Below are 22240 nucleotides of genomic sequence, written 5' to 3' on the forward strand. Positions count from 1 at the left end.
GATTTCCATTTAAATTGTTTGGCTGACCTTTAAACCAGGTCAAAAATTCATGTTTGCCATCAATATAAATACTCTTATCCCCCCTGGACCACTTCCAGCTGTAAACATTATCATAGAGCCCTATCCATGCCCCAGCAACATTGATGTCATTTCTGTTTTGTACCATTGTCATAAGCAACTCATTGATGTCTAGAGGTGGGGGAAAAAATCGATACTGCGTAGTATCGCGATATTTTGTTTGCTAATAATGTATCGATACAGGGACAGCAGATATCGATATTTTGTTCCAAAAACTTCCAGTCCACCAGATGGTGCGGTTGAGCTTTTTCTCTAGTGAGGTCAGCAGAGGTTAGGTCAGCACATGGGAAAATAGATCAAACAAAGGTGGAGGAAGAAAAAGAGATCAGGAAAGCGCCATCTGCGTTTAAATCAAATGTCTGGACGTACTTTGGATTTTTTAACAAGGATGGAACAAATGAGATGGATATGACACACGGGATTTGCAAGGTGTGTCATATGAAAATAAAGTACTCTGGGAATACTACGAACATGAGGGCCCATCTTACACGGCACCATCCAAAGATAGCATTAACCGCGGACGGGAAAGCTAGCTCTGAATCAGCTCCACTGAAAAATCAACCAACGCTGGACACTCTTAGCTTAGCAAAGCTATCTCCCAATTCAGAGCGAGCTAAGAAAATAACACAATCTATCACGTACTTCATCTGCAAAGACCTGCGTCCTTACAACATTGTGGAAAACGAGTGCTTTTCTTACATGATCAAGATGCTGGAACCCAGGTATGTGATACCATCACGACGTTTTTTCGCAGACACAGCCGTACCCAATCTCTACATAGATGTGAAGCATAAAGTTGAGGAAAGTTTGACTTGTGACGCATGGACCTCGCGGGCTGTGGATTCATATGTGACTATAACAGCTCATTATCTCACAGCGGACTGGCAACTGCTGTCTTACGTTCTCCAAACTCGAACATTACATGAAAGTCACACCGGAGCGAACATTGCAAATCTCCTGCAAAATGCAGCACAGGAATGGGGGATTGCCGACAAAAATCTGGTGGTTGTCACCGACAATGCTTCTAATATGACAATTGCCACTCAGCTAGCGGGATACCTGCATGTGAAGTGTTTCGCCCATACGCTCAATCTGGCATCACAACGAGCCTTAAACCTGCCTGCAGTAGCCAGGGTCTTGGGAAGAGTGCGGCGCATAACTGGGTTTTTCAATAGAAGCACAGTGGCAAACCACGCTCTGGAGCAAAAACAGAAAATGTTACAGCTCCCAACTCACAAGCTCAAGACCGACGTCTGCACGAGATGGAACAGTGCTTATGACATGCTCCAGCGTTTCCTTGAACAACAACCTGCGATTTGTGCAGCGCTGCTGTCTCCCGAAGTCAGAAAGAGTAGCACAGATATCTTTACTCTAAACGAGACGGATATTGGGAACACTGAAGAAATTGTCCGGGCCTTGAAGTCAATGCAAGTCGCGACTACTGTGATGTCTGAGGAAAAGAATCCTACTCTGTCTCTCGTAGCACCGCTGCTAGCACAGCTGTTGCACGACACCCAAGACAACATTGGTGACACAGCGCTGGTCAGAAACATCAAGCAAAGTATCAGTCAAGATCTTAAGAAGAGATATGCCAGCACAGTCGAGAGGAACACCCTCTACACAGCATCAGCTCTCGACCCACGCTTTAAAACCCTGCCGTTCCTGTCACTGGAGGAAAGACAGGAAACCTATGCCAGAGTGGTTGCTGAGGCTATAACCCTGCAGGTAAGCAAACATTCTGGTGTTATAATTTAAATAACTTACTTACAATATTAGTAGATCGGTGATATTTTTGTCATATTGGTAATATTCTATTTAACAATTAAATACATTAATTATAATTTGCTAACATATTACTGCATACTAAAAGATATGAAATATTTATTTTCTTCCTCTCTCTGTATGTGTGTGGGTTTTCTACAGGAAGAAAAGAGGCAGCAGCCCATCTGTGAGCCAGAAGCCCATGAACATCATGAGAAACCTGACGAGACTGAACAAAATCTCAGACCCCCTCTCATACCAGCCAAGATGAGGAAGTCTTGTGGGTTAACAGACTTGCTTGGTCAGACTTATGGTGATGTTGGAGCCCCACCAAAATCATTATCTGCCACAGCTGAGGAGGAGGTGAAAAGATACCAGGAGGTCACGTCACTGGCACTCACAGAATACCCACTAAGCTGGTGGAAATCCCATGAGGAAGTCTATCCTTTCCTGGCCACACTGGCAAAAAGATACAGTGGGGCAAAATAGTATTTAGTCAGCCACCGATTGTGCAAGTTCCCCCACCTAAAATGATGACAGAGGTCAGTAATTTGCACCAGAGGTACACTTCAACTGTGAGAGACAGAATGTGAAAAAAAAATCCATGAATCCACATGGTAGGATTTGTAAAGAATTTATTCGTAAATCAGGGTGGAAAATAAGTATTTGGTCAATAACAAAAATACAACTCAATACTTTGTAACATAACCTTTGTTGGCAATAACAGAGGTCAAACGTTTACTATAGGTCTTTACCAGGTTTGCACACACAGTAGCTGGTATTTTGGCCCATTCCTCCATGCAGATCTTCTCGAGAGCAGTGATGTTTTGGGGCTGTCGCCGAGCAACACGGACTTTCAACTCCCGCCACAGATTTTCTATGGGGTTGAGGTCTGGAGACTGGCTAGGCCACTCCAGGACTTTCAAATGCTTCTTACGGAGCCACTCCTTTGTTGCCCGGGCGGTGTGTTTTGGATCATTGTCATGTTGGAAGACCCAGCCTCGTTTCATCTTCAAAGTTCTCACTGATGGAAGGAGGTTTTGGCTCAAAATCTCACGATACATGGCCCCATTCATTCTGTCCTTAACACGGATCAGTCGTCCTGTCCCCTTGGCAGAAAAACAGCCCCATAGCATGATGTTTCCACCCCCATGCTTCACAGTAGGTATGGTGTTCTTGGGATGCAACTCAGTATTCTTCTTCCTCCAAACACGACGAGTTGAGTTTATACCAAAAAGTTCTACTTTGGTTTCATCTGACCACATGACATTCTCCCAATCCTCTGCTGTATCATCCATGTGCTCTCTGGCAAACTTCAGACGGGCCTGGACATGCACTGGCTTCAGCAGCGGAACACGTCTGGCACTGCGGGATTTGATTCCCTGCCGTTGTAGTGTGTTACTGATGGTGACCTTTGTTACTTTGGTCCCAGCTCTCTGCAGGTCATTCACCAGGTCCCCCCTTGTGGTTCTGGGATCTTTGCTCACTGTTCTCATGATCATTTTGACCCCACGGGATGAGATCTTGTGTGGAGCCCCAGATCGAGGGAGATTATCAGTGGTCTTGTATGTCTTCCATTTTCTGATGATTGCTCCCACAGTTGATTTTTTCACACCAAGCTGCTTGCCTATTGTAGATTCACTCTTCCCAGTCTGGTGCAGGTCTACAAAACTTTTCCTGGTGTCCTTCGAAAGCTCTTTGGTCTTGGCCATGGCGGCGTTTGGGGTCTGACTGTTTGAGGCTGTGGACAGGTGTCTTTTATACAGATGATGAGTTCAAACAGGTGCCATTCATACAGGTAACGAGTGGGGGACAGAAAAGCTTCTTACAGAAGACGTTACAGGTCTGTGAGAGCCAGAGATTTTCCTTGTTTGAGGTGACCAAATACTTATTTTCCACCCTAATTTACGAATAAATTCTTTACAAATCCTACCATGTGGATTCATGGATTTTTTTTTCACATTCTGTCTCTCACAGTTGAAGTGTACCTCTGGTGCAAATTACTGACCTCTGTCATCATTTTAAGTGGGGGAACTTGCACAATCGGTGGCTGACTAAATACTTTTTTGCCCCACTGTACCTTTGTATCCCAGGTACTAGTGTCTCGGCTGAAAGAGTCTTCTCAACCGCTGGAGACATCGTCACAGCAAAACGGAGCACTCTGACTTCAGAGCATGTTGATCAGCTCCTTTTTCTGAGCAAGAATGCTGACATTGCTTCACTGTCCAAATGTGTTTAACTTTTTAGGGCAGCAACAAACAGGACAGTTTACTTATTTTAATTTAAGAAATGTTTTATTTTATTTAAATTTAAAACTTTTTTATTTAATGTAAAATTATATTTTGTTTTAAGCTATAATTGTACCAGATAGTTACGTTCAGTTAAGTTGGTTACTAGACTGTTATACAAACTGTTCACTTTGTCAGCAATAAAACTGACTGACATGAGAGAAAGACTGAGTGTGAGACTTTATTATTAGATAAAATGAATATTGATAAAGTTTACCTTTATGGACAAAATCTGCAGTAGAAAAAATATGTGATAAATCACAGAATATCGTATTGCAATACCCAGAATATTGCAAAAATATATATATATATAAAAAAAAAAAATCGCAATAATATCGTATCGTGAGTTAAGTATTGTGATAATATCGTATCGTGGGGTGTATGGTGATTCCCACCTCTATTGATGTCACTGTTGAAGATGATGACCATGTCAGTAAAATTTTCTCTGCAGCAACGTTGAGCTTCAGTCCAGCTCCTTCTCTGGTTCACAAAGTGATATTCTCTGGAGTAGGGAAAAGAGCTAGAAAGTCCTGCTGAGAAACAGAAAAAGGCTTTATTTTAAGACTGATATAATGAAGACTGTATAATAATATTTTAATCAAATATTCATAATTAAATAATTCAGGTTAACAGTCTTACTGTATCAAACTACATACAGTAATAATGTTTGTACAACCGTGTACAATCAATGTACATGGTTGATACACCAATACTCCAAATGCAGTATTGGGAACACCAAGTGAACAAATAAACAACCAAAAAAACCTTAACTTTTATTCTAAAACATAAAACAAGGTAAAGATTCATTTTCACGCTCTCACAGGTAGCTCTCTCCGCCGGGAGAGAAATCATGCTTGTGCAAATAAACGTACTTTTGGAGGCTGAGCCCAAAGGAAGACGCAGCCCTGATGTGATTAGTCACTTTGATGGACACTGCGTTATGAATTTAGTGACATCACACAGTTATTGCCAATTATTCGAATGCACATCCAATAAACTCACCGTTCAAGAAACCAGTATAGTAAGTGACACAAGCCAGGATTGAGCCATGCTTTCATGTTGTTTAAGGCACATTCTGACCCTACTATATGAATATTGCAGCGGAATTCAGACCACGCAACATTTTTCCAATATTTTTGTTGAATCTGTGAAAAGTGTAGCCCAGTTCCCTGTTCTTAGCTGACAGGATTGGTAACTGTTATGGTCTTCTGCTCCTGGAGCTCATTTACTTAAAGTATTCAATATGTTGTGTATTCAGCAATGCTCTTCTTTGTACCTCAAAATGAGTCGTAGTAAGTGGTTATTGCTGTTGCCTCCCTGTTACCTTAAAGTAGTCTAGAGATTCTTCTTGCACTTCTGGCAACAACAAAAAATATTTACCCTAGACAACTGCTGGTCACTGGATATTTACACTTTTCCAGATACTTTAGATAAAAGAAATTGAACAGTTGTACCAACCATAACCCTCAAATATACCTGAGTTCACATTTATTCCTGTCAGAAATCATAATTCTTCCAGATTTCTGATCAGTTAAGCTGTTATATTAATAAATGTTGTGCAGCAGACCTTCAAGGGCCCAATATTTTCTATAAAAGCATTTCATACATTCTCACAGAAAGACTTTATCAGTAAGTCTATAAACTGTAGTTCTTATGTCTGAGATACTGACCTGACAGCAACAGGAGGACCAGTATGTTTATTTCCCCCATTCTTGGCTTCACTCTCTATAACAGACATAGCAATCGTCATTATTATTTCACCATAATTATAATCATCTGCATGATGAGCTTTTGTTACTATTATGCAGACCTTGACCCCCAAAGTCATGTGACTGAAAAAAGGAAAGAAGTAGCACAGTCTTTAAATGTAAACACACACGTAAACACACACACACACACACACACACACACACATGGATATTTCTGAATACTCTGCCAGCCACTTTGTAATGGTGTTCCATGGATGCACTGCTTGCTAGTCTCTTGCATCCTGCTGTTATGTGCTGGATTGTCTCAGGGGCAACTTTGCACAGCCTGCATCTGGTGTGTTGCTGGTGCAGTAGTACATGCCACTGGTACATGCAGCACAGGGGCCTGTCCTTCCCTGATGGTTCCTCTTCTTACTCCTCTCAGGCTTCTGCTGCCTGAGGTATTCACTAAGCAGTTGGTCAGTTGTGGCAATCTTCCTGATCCACTTATGGATCTTTTTTGTTTCATCCTGGAGTAGTTGTAACACTCACTAGTCCTCTGTCTCCTTCATTTTGCTGAGTGCACATTGTCAGGGTGCTGGACTTGGGGGTAAAACCCTCCACACATGGTAAGGAGCTTGTCTTTGATGTTAGCGGCTCTCCTCCTCTTGCCAGCTTATTATCCTAGCAGTATCTGACAGTCAGCAAGGGTGTAGGTGTTTATTGCCCTGATATTGTTATTCATATTCAGTTTGCAGCTTTCCTAGTGGCCTCTTCATGGTTCCCATTTGACTGGTAGATTCCAAGGTACATGTAGCTACCCTCAATGTCTGCCATGTTGCCTTGTGGTAGTGCATTTCCCTCAGTTTTAACTACTTTCTCTCCCATTGATAGCATCCGACTACATTTCTCCAGTCCAATTCCACAAATGATCTTATGGAGTGATGAATCCAAAATTAAAGTTTCTGGTTCCAATCATTGTCAATGATCAGGAGAATGCCCATCTGTAAAACACAGTGGAGACTCTGTTGTGATTTGGAGCTGTATTTCAGGCAGTGGTGTTGGTTATCTTGTCAAAATTGATCTAATTATGAAAAGTACCGTCAGACTTTGGTCCACTATGCAGTGGCATTGGAAAAAGATCTGATAGGTAGTGTGATCTAAAACACACTACCAATACCTGAAACTATATCTGTGTCTATTATTTTACATGTGATCAGTCAATAAATCAGTTGTATTGGAATTACAATTTACTTCTCTGGTTTGGGGTTAGAGCTGGGGTCATCATTGATTAAATATCATATGTTCACATCGGGGTTTTTTTTTAAGATGATGCATTACGTTTATTCACACACTATAGAAAGTAAATCTGTTACATTTATTTTACATTACCCATCAAAATAGCCCGAGATTCATGGACACATAATTACCAAGTAAACAATATAATTCTTAGGCTACATGCCTACACAATGCCCAAATCTATGTCCTAACGAGGACACAGCCACAACATCCTTCTTTTAGTGTTTAAGAATGACCACAAACCAGCTTCTACTGTTTAACAAGCAACAGGTACATTTGTTACATTTTGCACATTATATTTGTTGCCTGGTGAAAATCAAGCTTTTGGTGCTTAGTTGGGGTCAGCATACACCGAGTTGCCTGGAAAGGTTTGATTCTGTTTGCAGCAATGGTTGTTGTCCTTGCTGCAATAAAAAAATAAATTATATTTTTAAACCCCTTCCTCCAACCAAAATTGTTGATCATTCCAATAGATTCTCAGCTTTTTTGTATTTATGGACATTTAACAAACGTGATGGCTCAAAGTTTTGGCCTTTTTAAGTGGGAATTTGTGTTTTCGGAAACAAGCATAACTACAGGAAACAAACTTTCAAGTTTCAGTATGTCAGTGTCTTTGACATATGAGGAGAGAGTGGTATTACATGTAGTCAAGGTTGCTAACTGGACGACAACCAGTGGACAATGAATTAGATGGTATGCATCTTAATCTTTAGGCTGCTGAAGTGCCCTGTTTCATGGATTATGGATTTCCATTGCTATGACGTTCATGTGGGATAGAAGGATGTGATGTTTTACATTACCCAAGAGGTTTATCCCCTCTTTAAATTAGGGGATAAACCCCTAATTTAAAGATGTTGACTGAAATAGAAATCAATTTCACCACAGTGAGGGTGTAAACAAGTGACTACATCTGTAAAACTGCTTTGAAAAGGTTTATAAGTGTACTGGATATGGTGATAATGGGAAGATGGGTAACATCTTGATCTGCTCTGCTAGATAATCATTACCACCTGTGCTTTGTGTGTATAAATAAAGTAGACAGAATGCTCTACTAAAACACATGGATCCCCTTATATCCTACTTGGATCTTCACAGGAGCACATTTTGTAGAAAGTAGATATGAATAAACCATTATCCCAATTTCGCTTATGTGCCATTTTACCATATAAGTACTAGATTGGATATTGGAGTAAGCATTGCTATAACTATAGGATGGTATTCTCATTGTGTCCCTGAGACTCAAACTAATATTAAGTGAATCCTAATAAAGGAGGAAAATTCAGGAAACACTAGAGACACATTCTTGTAGTTTAAAGCTGAATTGTGTGGGAGGTTTGCAGTCATTCCACTTAAAGTGAGTAATCCAATATTGGTGCAATTTCTGAAAATGTTTATTGTTTCTAAAAGTGCACAATCCTGCAACAAGCCTAGCGACAAGTCTCTAGTGTTTCCTGAATGAGGACAAAAGAGCAGTTTTACTCACCTATTCAGATTTAATATGTGAGTCAAACACACTCATGCATGACCAAATCAGCAAAAAACACATTCACATCATTTTGGGAGAGATTAGTTAGATTTTTTACTTATTAGCATTTGGATCAAGCAGTGACGGTGGAAAGACAAAGGAGGAAAATAATGCCTCAAACAAGGCCCCTGCAGACACTGAGGGCAGGCATGCAGACACAAATAAATCAGAACTCCAGCCAGGCAGGGGAGGCGTATTTCACACTCAAGGAGTGGCCTACTCTGTGGAACACCAGGGATCATTAATCTCTAGGAGACAAGCCCTCTGGCCTGCAGCTGGCACAGGTAGACATGAAGCTGGCTAAGCCCAGGCCACGAGCCTATAACACTACTGGTCTCATTGTGCTATCAGCTGTCCGATAGTACAGAACCGTGGCTGTTGACCTAGATGGAGGTGTACCCCAGCCAAGAGCCACAGACCCTGGGGCAGTGACAGCAGTGATATTTGAGGTGGATCTCGGTCTTGAGTGTTGATGGTTGGATCTCAAAAGAAAGATAAAAGAAGTCATCATTATTAAATCAATGATGATTTTAATTTTCATTTCATGTAACCAGTAATTGCTCTGATTCTTCTCCAAAGTTTCCTTTATTCTCTCACCAGTTTAGGAAGATCAGAGGAGACTACTGTCATGGTAATTCTCTCTTGATCTCTCATCAACTGGGAGTAAACTTCTGTGTCTTTTATGAATCTTTCCTCACTGAGATGGAGTGCAGATGTGTGTCAAATTAAAGCAAATTATGATGAAACTGAATTAAGCCTGCACTACTTCAAAACTCAAGCCAGATGACATAAAAGGAACTGTTTTTGACACACCAGCAAAACGAATGAGTGAAGAACAATTATATTTGATCAGGCTAAAATAGAGCTGTGGCTTAAATGTTGGGAATCAAACCAGCAATGCCTGAAATTAAAAAGCATTTACAATGTGCTAATATGTATCTAATCCTTCTAAAGATGATATCATAGTGCAACATTTCTTCAGGTAATTCAGGTGTTTGTGCTGCTGAGAAGTCAGACATGAGTTTCCAACCTTGTCTATGAAATAGTCAAAGTTCAGAGTGACTGTGTGACTCATGCTGGGCCTGGGGTGTCAAAAAGCCGAAGCTACCTTGCCATACCTGGTGGCTATTTAATAGCATGATGTGAAATTACATTCTGTTACGGGTAGAACAATTTTCTTTAGGAAGCTAATCTGATTAGTAATAAATCTGTGATGTAGGTCCAGGGTGACGTAGGCCTCTCAGGGAACCTATCTCTCTGCTGTGCATGCACTAGTCATGGAGAAGGGCTTTTGCTGTATGTTGTCTGAGTCCTCTGTGAGAGCATGCTAACAGCAGTAGCTCCAGCACCCCAAAGCACCCATTTTATGACTAAGGCTATGTCCACACATAGCCGGGTATTTTTGAAAACGCAGATTTTTCTATGCGTTTGCACCTTTTGTCCACACGTAAACGGCGTTTTTGGTCACTGAAAACGGAGATTTTAAAAACTCCGGCCAGGGTGGATATTTTTGAAAACTCCGTTTTTGCATTTATGTGTGGACGAGAAAAACGGAGAAAACGCAGCGTCAAAGGTGTGCGCCTTTTTTGACGTCACACTGTGCGCCATGTTATTGTTTCGGTGAAATGAATTTCTACAATACTATTACTGTTAATTGTACACAGTTACTGTCCCTCCACACATATGACTTGGTTCTGCTTCAATGCCCCAGCTTTGTTTACTTTTTCCCACCGAGGCTTCTAGACTTCTGATTGGTCAACATTTCTACAGGTTAGGATTATATCGCCACCTGTTGCTTTGGCATGTTCCTAGCAGCGTTTTTCTTCATTTCTGCCTTTACATGTGGACGGGATTATTTTTTAAAACGAAAACGGAAAATCTCCGTTTTCAAAAATACCCGTGTACGTGTGGACGTAGCCTAAAACTGTTAGTAGCAAACTGGACACTGTGTTCACCACTTACATGAAGTCCTGTTGATGCAACCTTATGACATCTCTCTACGTCCCTCCACTTTGCCTTGTTAGCCCAAATGAGAACGCTAGCTCCTAGCAACAAGCCAGGCTAATGTAAGGACACTCACATTAGCAGTTATCATAGATCTTCTGGTATGGTCAGGAGATACAAATCGTGTGGGATGTAACAAGACAAAAAGGCTTAACATGCACTGACATGACACATAAAATTGCTTCCTCCACCATCCTGCTCACCTCAAGCCTCATCATCTGAACTGAAGTCAGGGATCTAATGGACAAAAACATGCATAGAAAATGCTTATTTATGCCTGAGATTTTTGCAATTATTGATTTTCACGTGACTGGACTGCTGACAGCAAATGCTAACAAGCTGTTAGCTAAGCTATAATTATGCCAGCTAACGCTAGGCTCAAATGTTAAATTGCATGAATGGTGTTGAGTTTAGCTAGCAGTGCAATTATGACTGAGGCTACAATTTCAGTTAGAGACCTGCTCCAGTGTTTGAGTCTGTGCCAGTCTCCAACTCTAGCAACATGCTTATTTGGAGACATAATGTCTCCAAATAAGTCCTGAGTCTTCACTTCATTATTTTACTTGACATCTGCTGTGGTCGTCTACAGATGCAAAACTACAAAATGGTCTCTGTGTCAAATACTTATGGACTTAGCTGTATATGATTTTTGCAGGGTGACAGAACAGAAACAGAAACATGTAAGTGATCTCTCAAACAGCATAGTGCCTGCATCTCATGCAGAAAGCAAACACGGTACAGTGAAGTGGCAAGGGAAATTGCAATGGCAGGCTAAGACCAGCAATTTACTCCAAAACAAAATCACTTTGGCAGCTTCTCACATTCTGTTGATTTCAGCACTGCAGGCAAATGCCACCATACTCACTTCAGCTCCAGGTGTGTTTGTTCTGCAGTGTTGATGCCAGATGCCAGAAGAGCTCAACGCACACAGCTGGACCAGACTCAATTCAAGAGTTTTTCAAAGCCAGGAATAAACACTTAAACTACTATTGAAAGTAAAAACAATTAGCCTGAAATCAATCAGAGGATCTCATTGAGCAGTGACAGCTTGTTCAAGAAATAAATATATTAAAAGATTTAAGAAAATGGGAATCATGTGTAAGAAACACAAACATCACACTTCCCTGTGGTTTTACTGGTATACCCTTCATTGTGGAGTTGATTCTCCTACTCCTTGACCATAAGCAGTAGCACTAAAAATTAAATTATTCAAAAGATATTATGGTGCACACACACTTTATGCTTCAGTTTTAGTGAGTGAAATCCTAGTGTGGATTGCACCTATACAGTTAATTTGTTAATTTAACATGCTAATGTTATGTGACAACTTAGCACTCAACCCTGTCCAAATATGGCCATTTCTAGTTCCAAAAAACAATACGGAAAAGTTAAAACTTCTGACATTTTGGGGGTGTCCAAATTCATGGACTGCATCCTCCTGAGGCCGCATATGTAGGGCGATTACGTCACAGCGATGCAACGAAGGCTGTCCAAATTCATAGACTCCGACAAATGAAGCCGACAAATGCGTCCTCCTTTTCCCCAGATTTTTAAGGATGGGTCGGGTGTGTCCTTTGTGGCCCACCATATCCCAGCCAATTCCAGTTTCCAACAATGGCAGCAGCTACTTAGTTTTATTTTTACTCTTATTACTCGTTCTGGGTCACAAAAACAATTTTGCAAAAGTGCTCCGACGTTTTCGGAGATGTCTGCTACCCACCAGTTCGATAGCTAGCCGGGGCGAAAACAGCAAACTCGCGGCACATTATTTTCAAACCTGGTCTTTCCCTACTCATGATATATAAGTCACTTAGATAACTTAAAAATGTTATTGTTTGGGGGTTTTTCTCAGTGTTTTATTTGTCCGTGAGTAAATCGGTTTGGCTGAGATTACAGCTGAATAAACGTCAAACGGAAAACTGATTAAACAGAAATGTGAGATGATCGAGAATTTACGCCAGTGTCCTGTTATATTTTAGATAGCAAGGAGCAGACGGCTGAGTTTATTAAACTCCACCGAGACAGCTGGTGACGCAAAACTGAAGGCTAGACCGTCCTATTTCACAGCTGTTCACTTTCGGCCTGCCCAGCCTTCGGAGGACCCGGCCCACATAGACCGCAAAGGCCGGGTCCTCAGGAGGATGCAGCCTATGAATTTGGACAGCCCCTAACTCTTAAACATGGCAGAAATCAATAGCTGATATCTCAGCAACCATGTCTTTACAAACATTTGCAAAAGAATGAGTCATCCTAAAGAGTACTGCTATAACGGCTATCCTTACAGCAAGTCAGTTTGTGAAATTTCTTCACTCCTAGATATTCCACAATCAACTGTAAGTAGTATTATTCCAATATGGATGCATTTAGGAATCAGTGTAGTTCAGCTCAGAGGCGGAGCCAGACATTTGAAACACCCAGGGTAGAAATGACTGAAAGATTAATAGGCTCTGTTTTGAGTTTTGTTCAAAAAAGAATGACTTCTTATGGGGAAAAAAAATATCACATATGCAGGACACCTTAAACTATTTTTTTTAATTAAGCAGCAAGGCAGAACAAAATCAGGGCTGTATCAAGACACAGGAACTAAACCCCAATTCAACCAGACCCAGAACTGATCCGGAATTAAAACAGGACTACAACAGTTCAAAATCAGGACTACTGAGGACTTAACCAAGACAGAATCAGAACTAGATGATAGTAGCACTAAAAATCATCATAAACCTGCACTACACTTATTTTTTAATTCTACCAAAGTCCACTATTTACATTGAGAAAAGTTTATATAATTATTCAGCCTTGTTGTGCAAACAAGCCTGCATAACTTAATAAATGTAGAATTTGAAAAATAACAAACCTAAAATGAAACACTAGGTACGAGATACATGAGTACCTATGATACGGTGATACTTTTGGTAAACAACCATTTGACTAACATGTGTGTCTCATCTGCTCTTGTTCCATCTCTGTTCTGTCCTCATTCTCTCTCTCCCTCTCTGTGCTGACAATCATCAAATATACAGCTGAAACCAGATATTTACACACTCTTCAGTTAAAAACACTTTTTTAATTGTAACATCAAATCAGACTAAATGTTTATTTCTTTAGATTGATAAATATAAAAACCATATTTGTTAACTTTAAGACTCAAGAGAGAAATTGTCTGTATTTCTTAATTGTAAATGGCACCAAATTGTATTCAAAACTGAGCCACACTTATGGAGCTCCACAATTCTTTTCCTGTTGTTTTGGTTGACATCTCTTGATTTTCCCATTTCAAAGAAACAGGCTCTGTGTTTTGCCTTATATGCATCCACAGGTGTGCCACCAGTTTACTCACATGGACTCTACTAACCTATCAGAAGCTTCTTCAGCTCAGAATGGAATCGTCTGGAGTTTTCTTATTAATTAACAATAAACTTAGTGTACATGTACTCCTAAATTTGATGAAAGTGATAAAAATAGACAGCTCTGTCTCTCTTTATTCTGACATTTAACTAATTCAAAAGATATTTCAATATTTATTTAACCAAAACAAAACAAGTATGGCATGGGTGTGGTCTCTGGCCAGCTGCAGAGGAGGGGTGACGCATTGAGCTCCCGGGGCGGCGCAGGGGCGGGGTGAACAGGTGTGCTGGGATCTGACAGTGACTGTGTCTCTTTATATGTTGGCAGTGACAGTTGGAGGAAAAAAGCGGACGTGACAGCAGAGAGAGAGAGCGGGAGTGTCTGTGTCCCAGTAAAAACCACAGTATTAAATAAAAGTTCTGCTGTCATCATATTCGCTCCAGCGTATGTTTCTTGGGTCCAACGTTACAACAAGTTTACTCTAAATTGATGTTGTACAGTAAAAAAATGTTCTTGTGTTTTCCATAAAGTGTATGTAAATATCTGGTTTCAACTGTGAATATACTGCTGTGTATTGAAATTCCTCTTGTTTTGCATAGAAATATACTGAACAACATACAAAGCATAATATATAAAATACTACCAGAGTTTTTTCTTTGAAAGAAGCCCCTTATGTCTATTCTTGTATATCAGTACATTACTGAAACCGATTTATTTAGCCGTGGAGGGTAACAACTGAAAATATGAAATAAACACACATGTAAGCTAAGACTCTCTAAAGAAACAGCATTGTTGTTGTTCGGCTTTTCATTTCGCCGTTTGTTGATTCACTCGAAGAGCAAGTAACATAATATGGGTCAAGTGATCAGTTTGATATCAATCTTTCGTGATACACCTTCATATTTACATTATTTGTACAGTACGAATGATTTGCTTTGGTACCTTGTCGAACTTCAGTTCTCCTCTGTCTGCCTGGCTGCGTTTCTCTAACAGCGCACTCGCAGGCAGCAACTGCCCCGCCCCGCTTAGTGTCTGAGCTCGGATCATACCAATATTAGGGGGGATTTACGCACAGTCGTAAATTCCCACAGTGTGCACTATGTGCTTCGAATATTGTGTGTAGTTTTTGTTTTATACAGTGTCAGCCAGGCTTCTAACTATGAAAAAATTACACTCCAAAAGACCCCGGGCTTCTGAAAAAACAACCCGAGCTTAAGCCCAGCAAGCCACCCCCCGCTCCGCCACTGGTTCAGCTACTGAATGGGAGAATAAGTAAAGTTAGATTGTGGTGTTGCAAAGGGCTGAAGCACAGAGTGAGAAAGTCATCAATGCTATGCTGACTCAGTAATTACAGAGTTTCAAACTTCTTCTCAAATTCAAATTCAAATTCAATTTTTTTATTTGTCACGTACACAGTCATACACAGTACGATATGTAGTGAAATGCTTGGACAACTGCTCGTGACCTAAAGAAAACAAAAAAGGAAAAGGCTATGAATAAGAAAGGAAATAAATATGAAAAATTAAAAAGGGTACATTTAACTAGGAAGGAATAAAATATAAATTAAGGTTAAAAATGAAATAACTGTACAACACAAATTAGAATGAAGGGTAAATTTAACTGGGAAGAATAAGATAAAGATAAATATATAAATTAAAGTTGAAAATAAAATAACTGTACAACAAAATACACAATACACAATATAGAACTATATAAGAATGTATGAAGAAATCTAAATATAAATAAATATATACACAATAACAGCAGCTGTACAAGTATTAACCGGAAATGAAGAATATAGTGACCAGTGTTGTGCAAAACCAAAGTCCAGAAAGTCCAGTGTGTGTGTAAGAACCATATGTGTGGGTCAGTACTGTGTGGTGGTGTGATTGAGAGACCGTATCGCCTGCGGGAAGAAGCTCCTCCTCAGTCTCTCTGTGTTGGTCTTCAGGGAGCGGAATCGCTTTCCTGACCTCAGCAGAGAGAACAGTCTGTTGTTGGGATGGCTGAGGTCCTTCACGATCTTCCTGGCCTTGGTCCAGCACCGCCTGCTGTAGATTGAGTGCAGGTCAGGGAGCTCGGAGCGGATGGTGCGCTCAGCTGACCGCACAACCCTCTGTAGAGCTCGTCTGTCCTGCATGGTGCTGTTCCCGAACCAGGTTAAGATGTTTCCCGCCAGGATGCTCTCTATGGTGCAGGAGTAAAAGTTCCTGAGCACCTTGGAGGGCAGTTGGAAGTCTCTCAAGCGTCTGAGGTGGTAGAGACGCTGTCGGGCCTTTTTCACCACGGTGTTGATGTGACAGGACCATGACAGGTCCTGCGTGATGTGAACTCCGAGGTATTTGAAGCTGTCCACTCTCTCCACTGGGCACTCGTTGATGACGGGGGTCTGGTAGTTCCTCTCCTGCTTAGTGCTGAAGTCCACTATCAGCTCCTTTGTCTTACTGACGTTTAGAAGGAGGTTGTTCCTCTGGCACCAGTTCTCCAGATTCCTAATCTCCTTCAGGTAGGCCGTCTCGTTGTTATCAGAGATCAGGCCCACCACGACGGTGTCGTCAGCAAACTTGATGATGGTGGTGGAGCTGGTAGTGGCCACACAGTCATATGTGTACAAAGAGTACAGCAGGGGGCTCAGAACACATCCCTGGGGGGCTCCAGTGCTGAGAGTGGTGGAGGCTGAGACATGTCCGCCCATCCTTACTGCCTGTGGTCTGCCAGTTAGGAAGTTGGAGATCCACTGACACATAGATGAGCTGAGTCCCAGATGCTCCAGCTTGGTGGTGAGTGTGGAGGGAATTATGGTGTTAAATGCAGAGCTGTAGTCTATGAAGAGCATTTTAACATAATTCCCCCTTCTAGTGTCCAAGTGAGTGAGTGATGTGTGGAGGAGATGAGAGATGGCATCGTCTGTGGAACGATTTGGACGGTAAGCGAACTGTAGTGGGTCCAGTGTGTCTGGTAGTGAAGAAATGATGAAGTCTCTGATAGAGATGGACCGATCCGATATTACGTATCGGTATCGGTCCGATACTGACCTAAATTACTGGATCGGATATCGGAGAAAAATAAAAAATGTAATCCGATCCATTAAATATCACGAAAGCACCTCACAAAACTTGCAATACGCCGTAACTCACCTCAGAACGTTAGCACGTTGGAGCAGTATGCATCACGTGATAGAGCGGCTGTGGCATGCGGGACCTGTCGGTGCTCTGGATAGCATTTGGAGATTCGCTAGCAACCCGGCATTTCATCTCCGACAAAGTTATCCCCGAGAGAAGTAAAGCAAGTGTGTAAGTCCATCTCTGAATGTTTGTAAAGCATTCCTGCGTTAAGCTTAACAAACGATATATGGAGCGACTGCCTCTTCTTGCTGCTACTTCAATCATGAAACTGCTTAACGATCAGCTGATCAGCTTTTCTGTCGTGAGTCCGTGTCTCTAGTTTGCTTTTGGCCCACTTTGCACCAGAAAGAGGAAACCAGCGGCTGAACAACAGAAGCACGTTTAAGCTTGATCAGCTGTTGTTAGAATGTATTTAATATTACTTTCTACTCGAGGATCTTTTTCTACGTAGCTGACGGCTGGTAACTGTGCAGGGGTGGATCTAGCAAAGTTTAGCCAGGGGGGCCGATAGGGCATTAACAGGGAAAAGGGGTCACAAAGACATACTTTTCTTTCTTATTCTCATTTAAAATGTCAAGCTTTTAATAAATAATTATCTGACACCCAACGTTTTAATTTGATGCAAAATGAATAGAAGTCCATTACTGTATATAGTAACTATTAAGTCTAATATATATACCCTAGTAAGCTATAGTACTTTTTCCTTTGGGAAGGTACCATCTGTGCAGTCTGCAATTTTGTTGAAGAAAGATGTTGAATCTATTTAATATTTCTTGAAAAATAATTGATTTCTGTGCATTTTTTTCACAATGCATCAAATTAAGGTTGATTACCTCGATTAAGCATCATGAGGTGGAGCGTGAGGGGTGGTTCCCTATTTTTTATTTATTTATTTTTGTTGTTGCTGGGAGTTGGAACCCTATTAGTTAGGTTGCTTAATATTTATGCTAAGTACTCTTTAAAATACCAGAATAGGGAGGATGGTGTAGGTTTAAGTTTATTAGATTGATCAGTATTGCTGAACTATGAAACATTTTTTTTGCATACAGGTATAACAGAATAGCTTTAGTGTAGTTGTTGTTTTAAACTTGAGTATGAACTTATACAAAATGCAGCAAGATATTTAAAAAACAGTTTTGTTGATTAAAAAACACTATATCGGATTCATATCGGTATCGGCAGATATCCAAATTCATGATATCGGTATCGGTATCGGACATAAAAAAGTGGTATCGTGCCATCTCTAGTCTCTGACCAGGCGTTCAAAGCACTTCATCACTACTGAGGTGAGGGCTACAGGGCGATAGTCATTGAGAGAAGCAGGGTGGGGTTTCTTCGGGACAGGAACAATGATGGACTCCTTGAAGCATGTGGGGATCACCGACTGAGATAAAGAGATGTTGAATATCTCAGTGAACACAGGAGCTAGCTGGTATGCGCAGTCTCTTAGGATACGACCTGGGATGCCGTCTGGTCCTGCTGCTTTCCTGGTGTTCACTCTCTTGAAGGCTCTCCTTACTTCATGCTCGGAGATGACGAGCACGTTTCCGGTGCTGGCAGTATCTTCCTGTCTGCAGCCGTTAGCGCCGCTAACACTAGCATTGTTGGAGACCTTAGCTGCAGCCTCGAAGCGAGCATAGAAAGTGTTCAGCTCATCTGCCAGAGCCACGGCCGCGTTCGTCATACCGGTTGTTGGTGCTTTATAGTCCGTTATTGTCCTTAGTCCCCGCCACAGGCTCCTAGAGTCACTCTGTTGGAGTTGTGACTGTAGTTTCCTCCCGTAGCGCTGCTTCGCCTCTTTCACCGCCCTCCGCACGTTATATGACGCGGCTTTGTACGGGTCCATGTCCCCCGTCATGAGTCCCGTGTTGTAGGCAGCGGTGCGGGATCTCAGAGCGTCGCGGATGGTTTTATCCACCCACGGCTTCTGGTTGGGAAACGTTGTGATAGTCTTTGTCTCCACGGTATCATCCGCTAGTTTCCCGATGAATCCCACAACCGCTTCCGTAAACACGTTGACGTCATCGTCGGAGCTGTTTCTGAACATGCCCCAGTCTGCGTCATCGAGTGCGTCCTGTAACGCGGCCACCGATTGATCCGTCCAGCGCGCGACCTTCCTCTGAACCGGAACTTCCTGTTTTAGCCTTTGTTTGTATTTTGGCATGAGGAAGATGGCAGCGTGATCAGATTTGCCAAACGGGGGGCGGGATTGTGCCTTGTAGCCGTCCTTGACCGTAGTGTAGCATTGGTCCAGTGTCCTTTCACCCCTGGTGGGGCAGGTGATGTGTTGATAAAAGTTCGGCGCTGCGCGTTTGAGGTTGGCGCTATTAAAGTCCCCCGTCACAATAAGCGCAGCGTCCCGGTGTTGTGTCTGGTGCTGTGTGAGTGCCTCATGCAGCTCGCATAAGGCGGTGACCGTGTCCGCTTGTGGTGGAATATAAACGGCACTTACAATGACCGATGTAAATTCCCGAGGTAGATAAAAAGGACGACACATGATGGACAGTAGTTCCAGATTTGGTGTGCAGGAGCGTGTGAGAGGAACAACGTTCGCACTGTTGCACCAGTTGTTGTTCACCATTAAACACACGCCGCCTCCCTTTGACTTCCCCGAGTCCCGTGTCCTGTCCATGCGGTGAACCGAGAAGAACTCGGCCGGCTGGATGGCGTGGTCCGGCACCGCTGGGTTCAGCCATGTCTCGGTGAAGCAGAGGAGATTGCAGTCCCGAATGTCTCTCTGGAACTTTATCCGGGCCCTGAGGTCATCAAGCTTGTTCTCCAGTGACTGGACGTTGGCGAGCAGGATGCTAGGCAGAGGTGTGCGGTGTGCACGAGCTCTCAGCCTGTTCCTGACGCCGGCTCGCTTCCCTCTAGGCCGCCGCCGCTTCCCTTTGTTCTCCCTCGAGATCTCACTCGGCCAGCTCGGATCCGGAGTTAAAAACTTCGAATTGTGAGTACATTGTATACCAATAGAAACAAGAGTGTCACTGTCATACCTAATGTACCCAATGGTGATGATTTTGCCGATTTAGAAACGCTGAAAACTAACTTAAAAAACAAAGACAAAGAAAAAGTGGTCGGCGCAGTCGTGACGGCAGCCGACCTCACCGGCGCCATCTTAGTCTTCTGTTATTAACATCAGTACAAAAGCTGGGCGCTGGGCGCTTCACAGCATGGGATTCAATGGCAAAGCAGCTCCTGTGTCTGTAATGTGTATGTAGACCAGTACTTCTATGTATCTATTTTAGCTGGCGGAGTAGCTTCACATGACCCACACTTCAAAATAATCCCTTTTCAGTTTATTTTGGTCTTTATGGACTTTGAAACAAGATGTTTTAGTTTCTTTAAGAACTTGGAGAAACAGAGCATTTGTAGCAATCTCAAAATATGTACTTTTGTCTGACAGGGATTACTTCTAACTTATTTATCTAAAACCTTCCTCAGAGTTAAAGCATAACATGTCCACTGTAACAATACAATGTGGTTGCTAGTACTGTACAAAGGTGCTGCAGGGGATAAGAGTTACAACTCCCAGTTCTGGCTCCATACTTTACACAAAGACACTGAAATTACACACACAAATGGGATTATGAAATCATCTAACATGTTCAACAGAAATAAAGGAAGACCGGCACTTTCTACTGTAATGAGGATGGGGAAAGTGGGATAGCCATTAGTCTTTGCAGTAACAACCGGTTAAGTGTATTATTGTTCTCTACAGGCAGAAATGTACCTAAAGATACTCGTAACACCTGTTTTAGTAAAAATGTCTTCATCTTAAACGTCGCTGGAACACATTCCATGTATCACAGTGTTGTTAAAGACGCTGATTTATTCTAATCGAACACAAAAACGTGCAATGTGACCCTTCCAAAGCCATTTCATTCATCTGTATGCATTTTTTAATTCATGTGCTGGCTGCCTTTCTGAACCTGTGTGTTGCACATGTGTGACTGATGAATAGTGACTCACAGCCAGTGTAATACAGTCACCAAACCCCTTAAAGTCTCTCAGACAGGTTGGGAAAAAATGTCACCAGATGAAAATGTTCCAGATTAGAAAAAAAAATTTTTTTACACAAGCACTCGTGGCATAATTTGCACCACACATACATCACACTCGAAAAGATTTTTCACATGACACTGTCACACCAATTTGCCTATTCTCTCCTCAGCTCTCCTCTCTTCTCCCTCACCCACCTGCTCCCTCGCTCCCTTTCACTAAACAGATGGAGGTGTCAGTGGATTTCCACCTAAGCGCAAGCCAGGGCGGAGCCACCGGGCCTATTTGCATGTTCAGGAGTGAGGAGCTGTCTGTGAGGGTCACAAAGGCTCCTCAGCTGACCCAGCTGTGTGGTCTGCCTCCACAAAGAGGTCAAGGGCAGGTGAGCTGTGACAGGGGCACGAGAAGCTCTGTGCTGCTTCTTTGTTAGCACAACCACTGGATGCACTCTCTGTCCTTGCTCTTGTCTTATAGACGTGATAAAAATAAAGCGCTGTTTTTAGCTTCCAGGTATAGTTCATTGCCCAGAATAAAATCTTGCCCTTGTTTATGCTGTTTTCAGGTTAATTTTGCTCCAGAAAGTGTCCACCTGCTTCTGCCAGTGGCTAACATGGCCTGATCCTTTAAGCAGTGTGAGACTGCTGACACTGTTTATGATCCATTTTATATCATCAGTCGCTACCCTACTGAGTGACAAATAGGAACCAGTTAGCATCTGCCTCTGTGCATTCACATGTAAAACAAACCAAAATATACTAAAGTGGGAAATAAGTGTTACTGAACAATAACTTATAAAGACAAACATAACTTTTAACAAGCAGCCAAAAACCAAACAATAGCAACTATGCTTGCTATTGTTTGGTTGCTTGCTTCTGAGTAAAGTTGAACCAACCAAACTCTACCTTTAATCCGGTCTTTAACTCTGACGTCATTAGCCGTTTCCGGGTCCAAACTCTGCTTTAGATCCCAAATTCAAAGGAACACTGCGGCATCACTGAGAGTTGAAAACTGTCTAAATTCTTTAATCTTTAATAAAATGATCAGTGTGGCTGCTCTACCGGGTGTAACAAGTTTAACATCCAGGCATCCATGAAAACAAGATTTATGAAATTTAACAGAATTAGA

At 42.0% G+C, this 22240-nt stretch overlaps 1 protein-coding gene across 1 annotated transcript; it reads left to right on the plus strand.

The window, feature by feature from the left end:
- Window positions 1-549: 549 nt before the first annotated feature.
- On the plus strand, window positions 550-21734 carry LOC146683655 (E3 SUMO-protein ligase ZBED1-like). Its single transcript, XM_085445566.1, has 4 exons — window positions 550-1803; window positions 2002-2301; window positions 21288-21497; window positions 21678-21734. Exons 1-4 carry the CDS (start codon window positions 550-552, stop codon window positions 21732-21734), a joined length of 1821 nt encoding a protein of 606 aa, XP_085301692.1.
- The last annotated feature ends 506 nt before the right edge of the window (window positions 21735-22240 follow it).

This window comes from Copadichromis virginalis, linkage group LG22, assembly GCF_057382275.1.
Source record: "Copadichromis virginalis isolate Kocher_CV1m ecotype Utaka linkage group LG22, C_Virginalis_male_GT1.1, whole genome shotgun sequence".
Classification (NCBI taxonomy): Eukaryota; Metazoa; Chordata; class Actinopteri; order Cichliformes; family Cichlidae; genus Copadichromis; species Copadichromis virginalis.

Excerpts from the sequence above, each read along its gene's own strand:
- LOC146683655 (XM_085445566.1), top strand. The coding sequence starts at position 550 with ATGAGGGCCCATCTTACACGGCACCATCCAAAGATAGCATTAACCGCG. Across the intron at positions 1,804-2,001 it reads CTGAGGCTATAACCCTGCAG|GAAGAAAAGAGGCAGCAGCC; the intron begins GTAAGCAAACAT and ends GGTTTTCTACAG. Across the intron at positions 2,302-21,287 it reads ATCCTTTCCTGGCCACACTG|CTCTCCTCTCTTCTCCCTCA; the intron begins GCAAAAAGATAC and ends TTCTCTCCTCAG.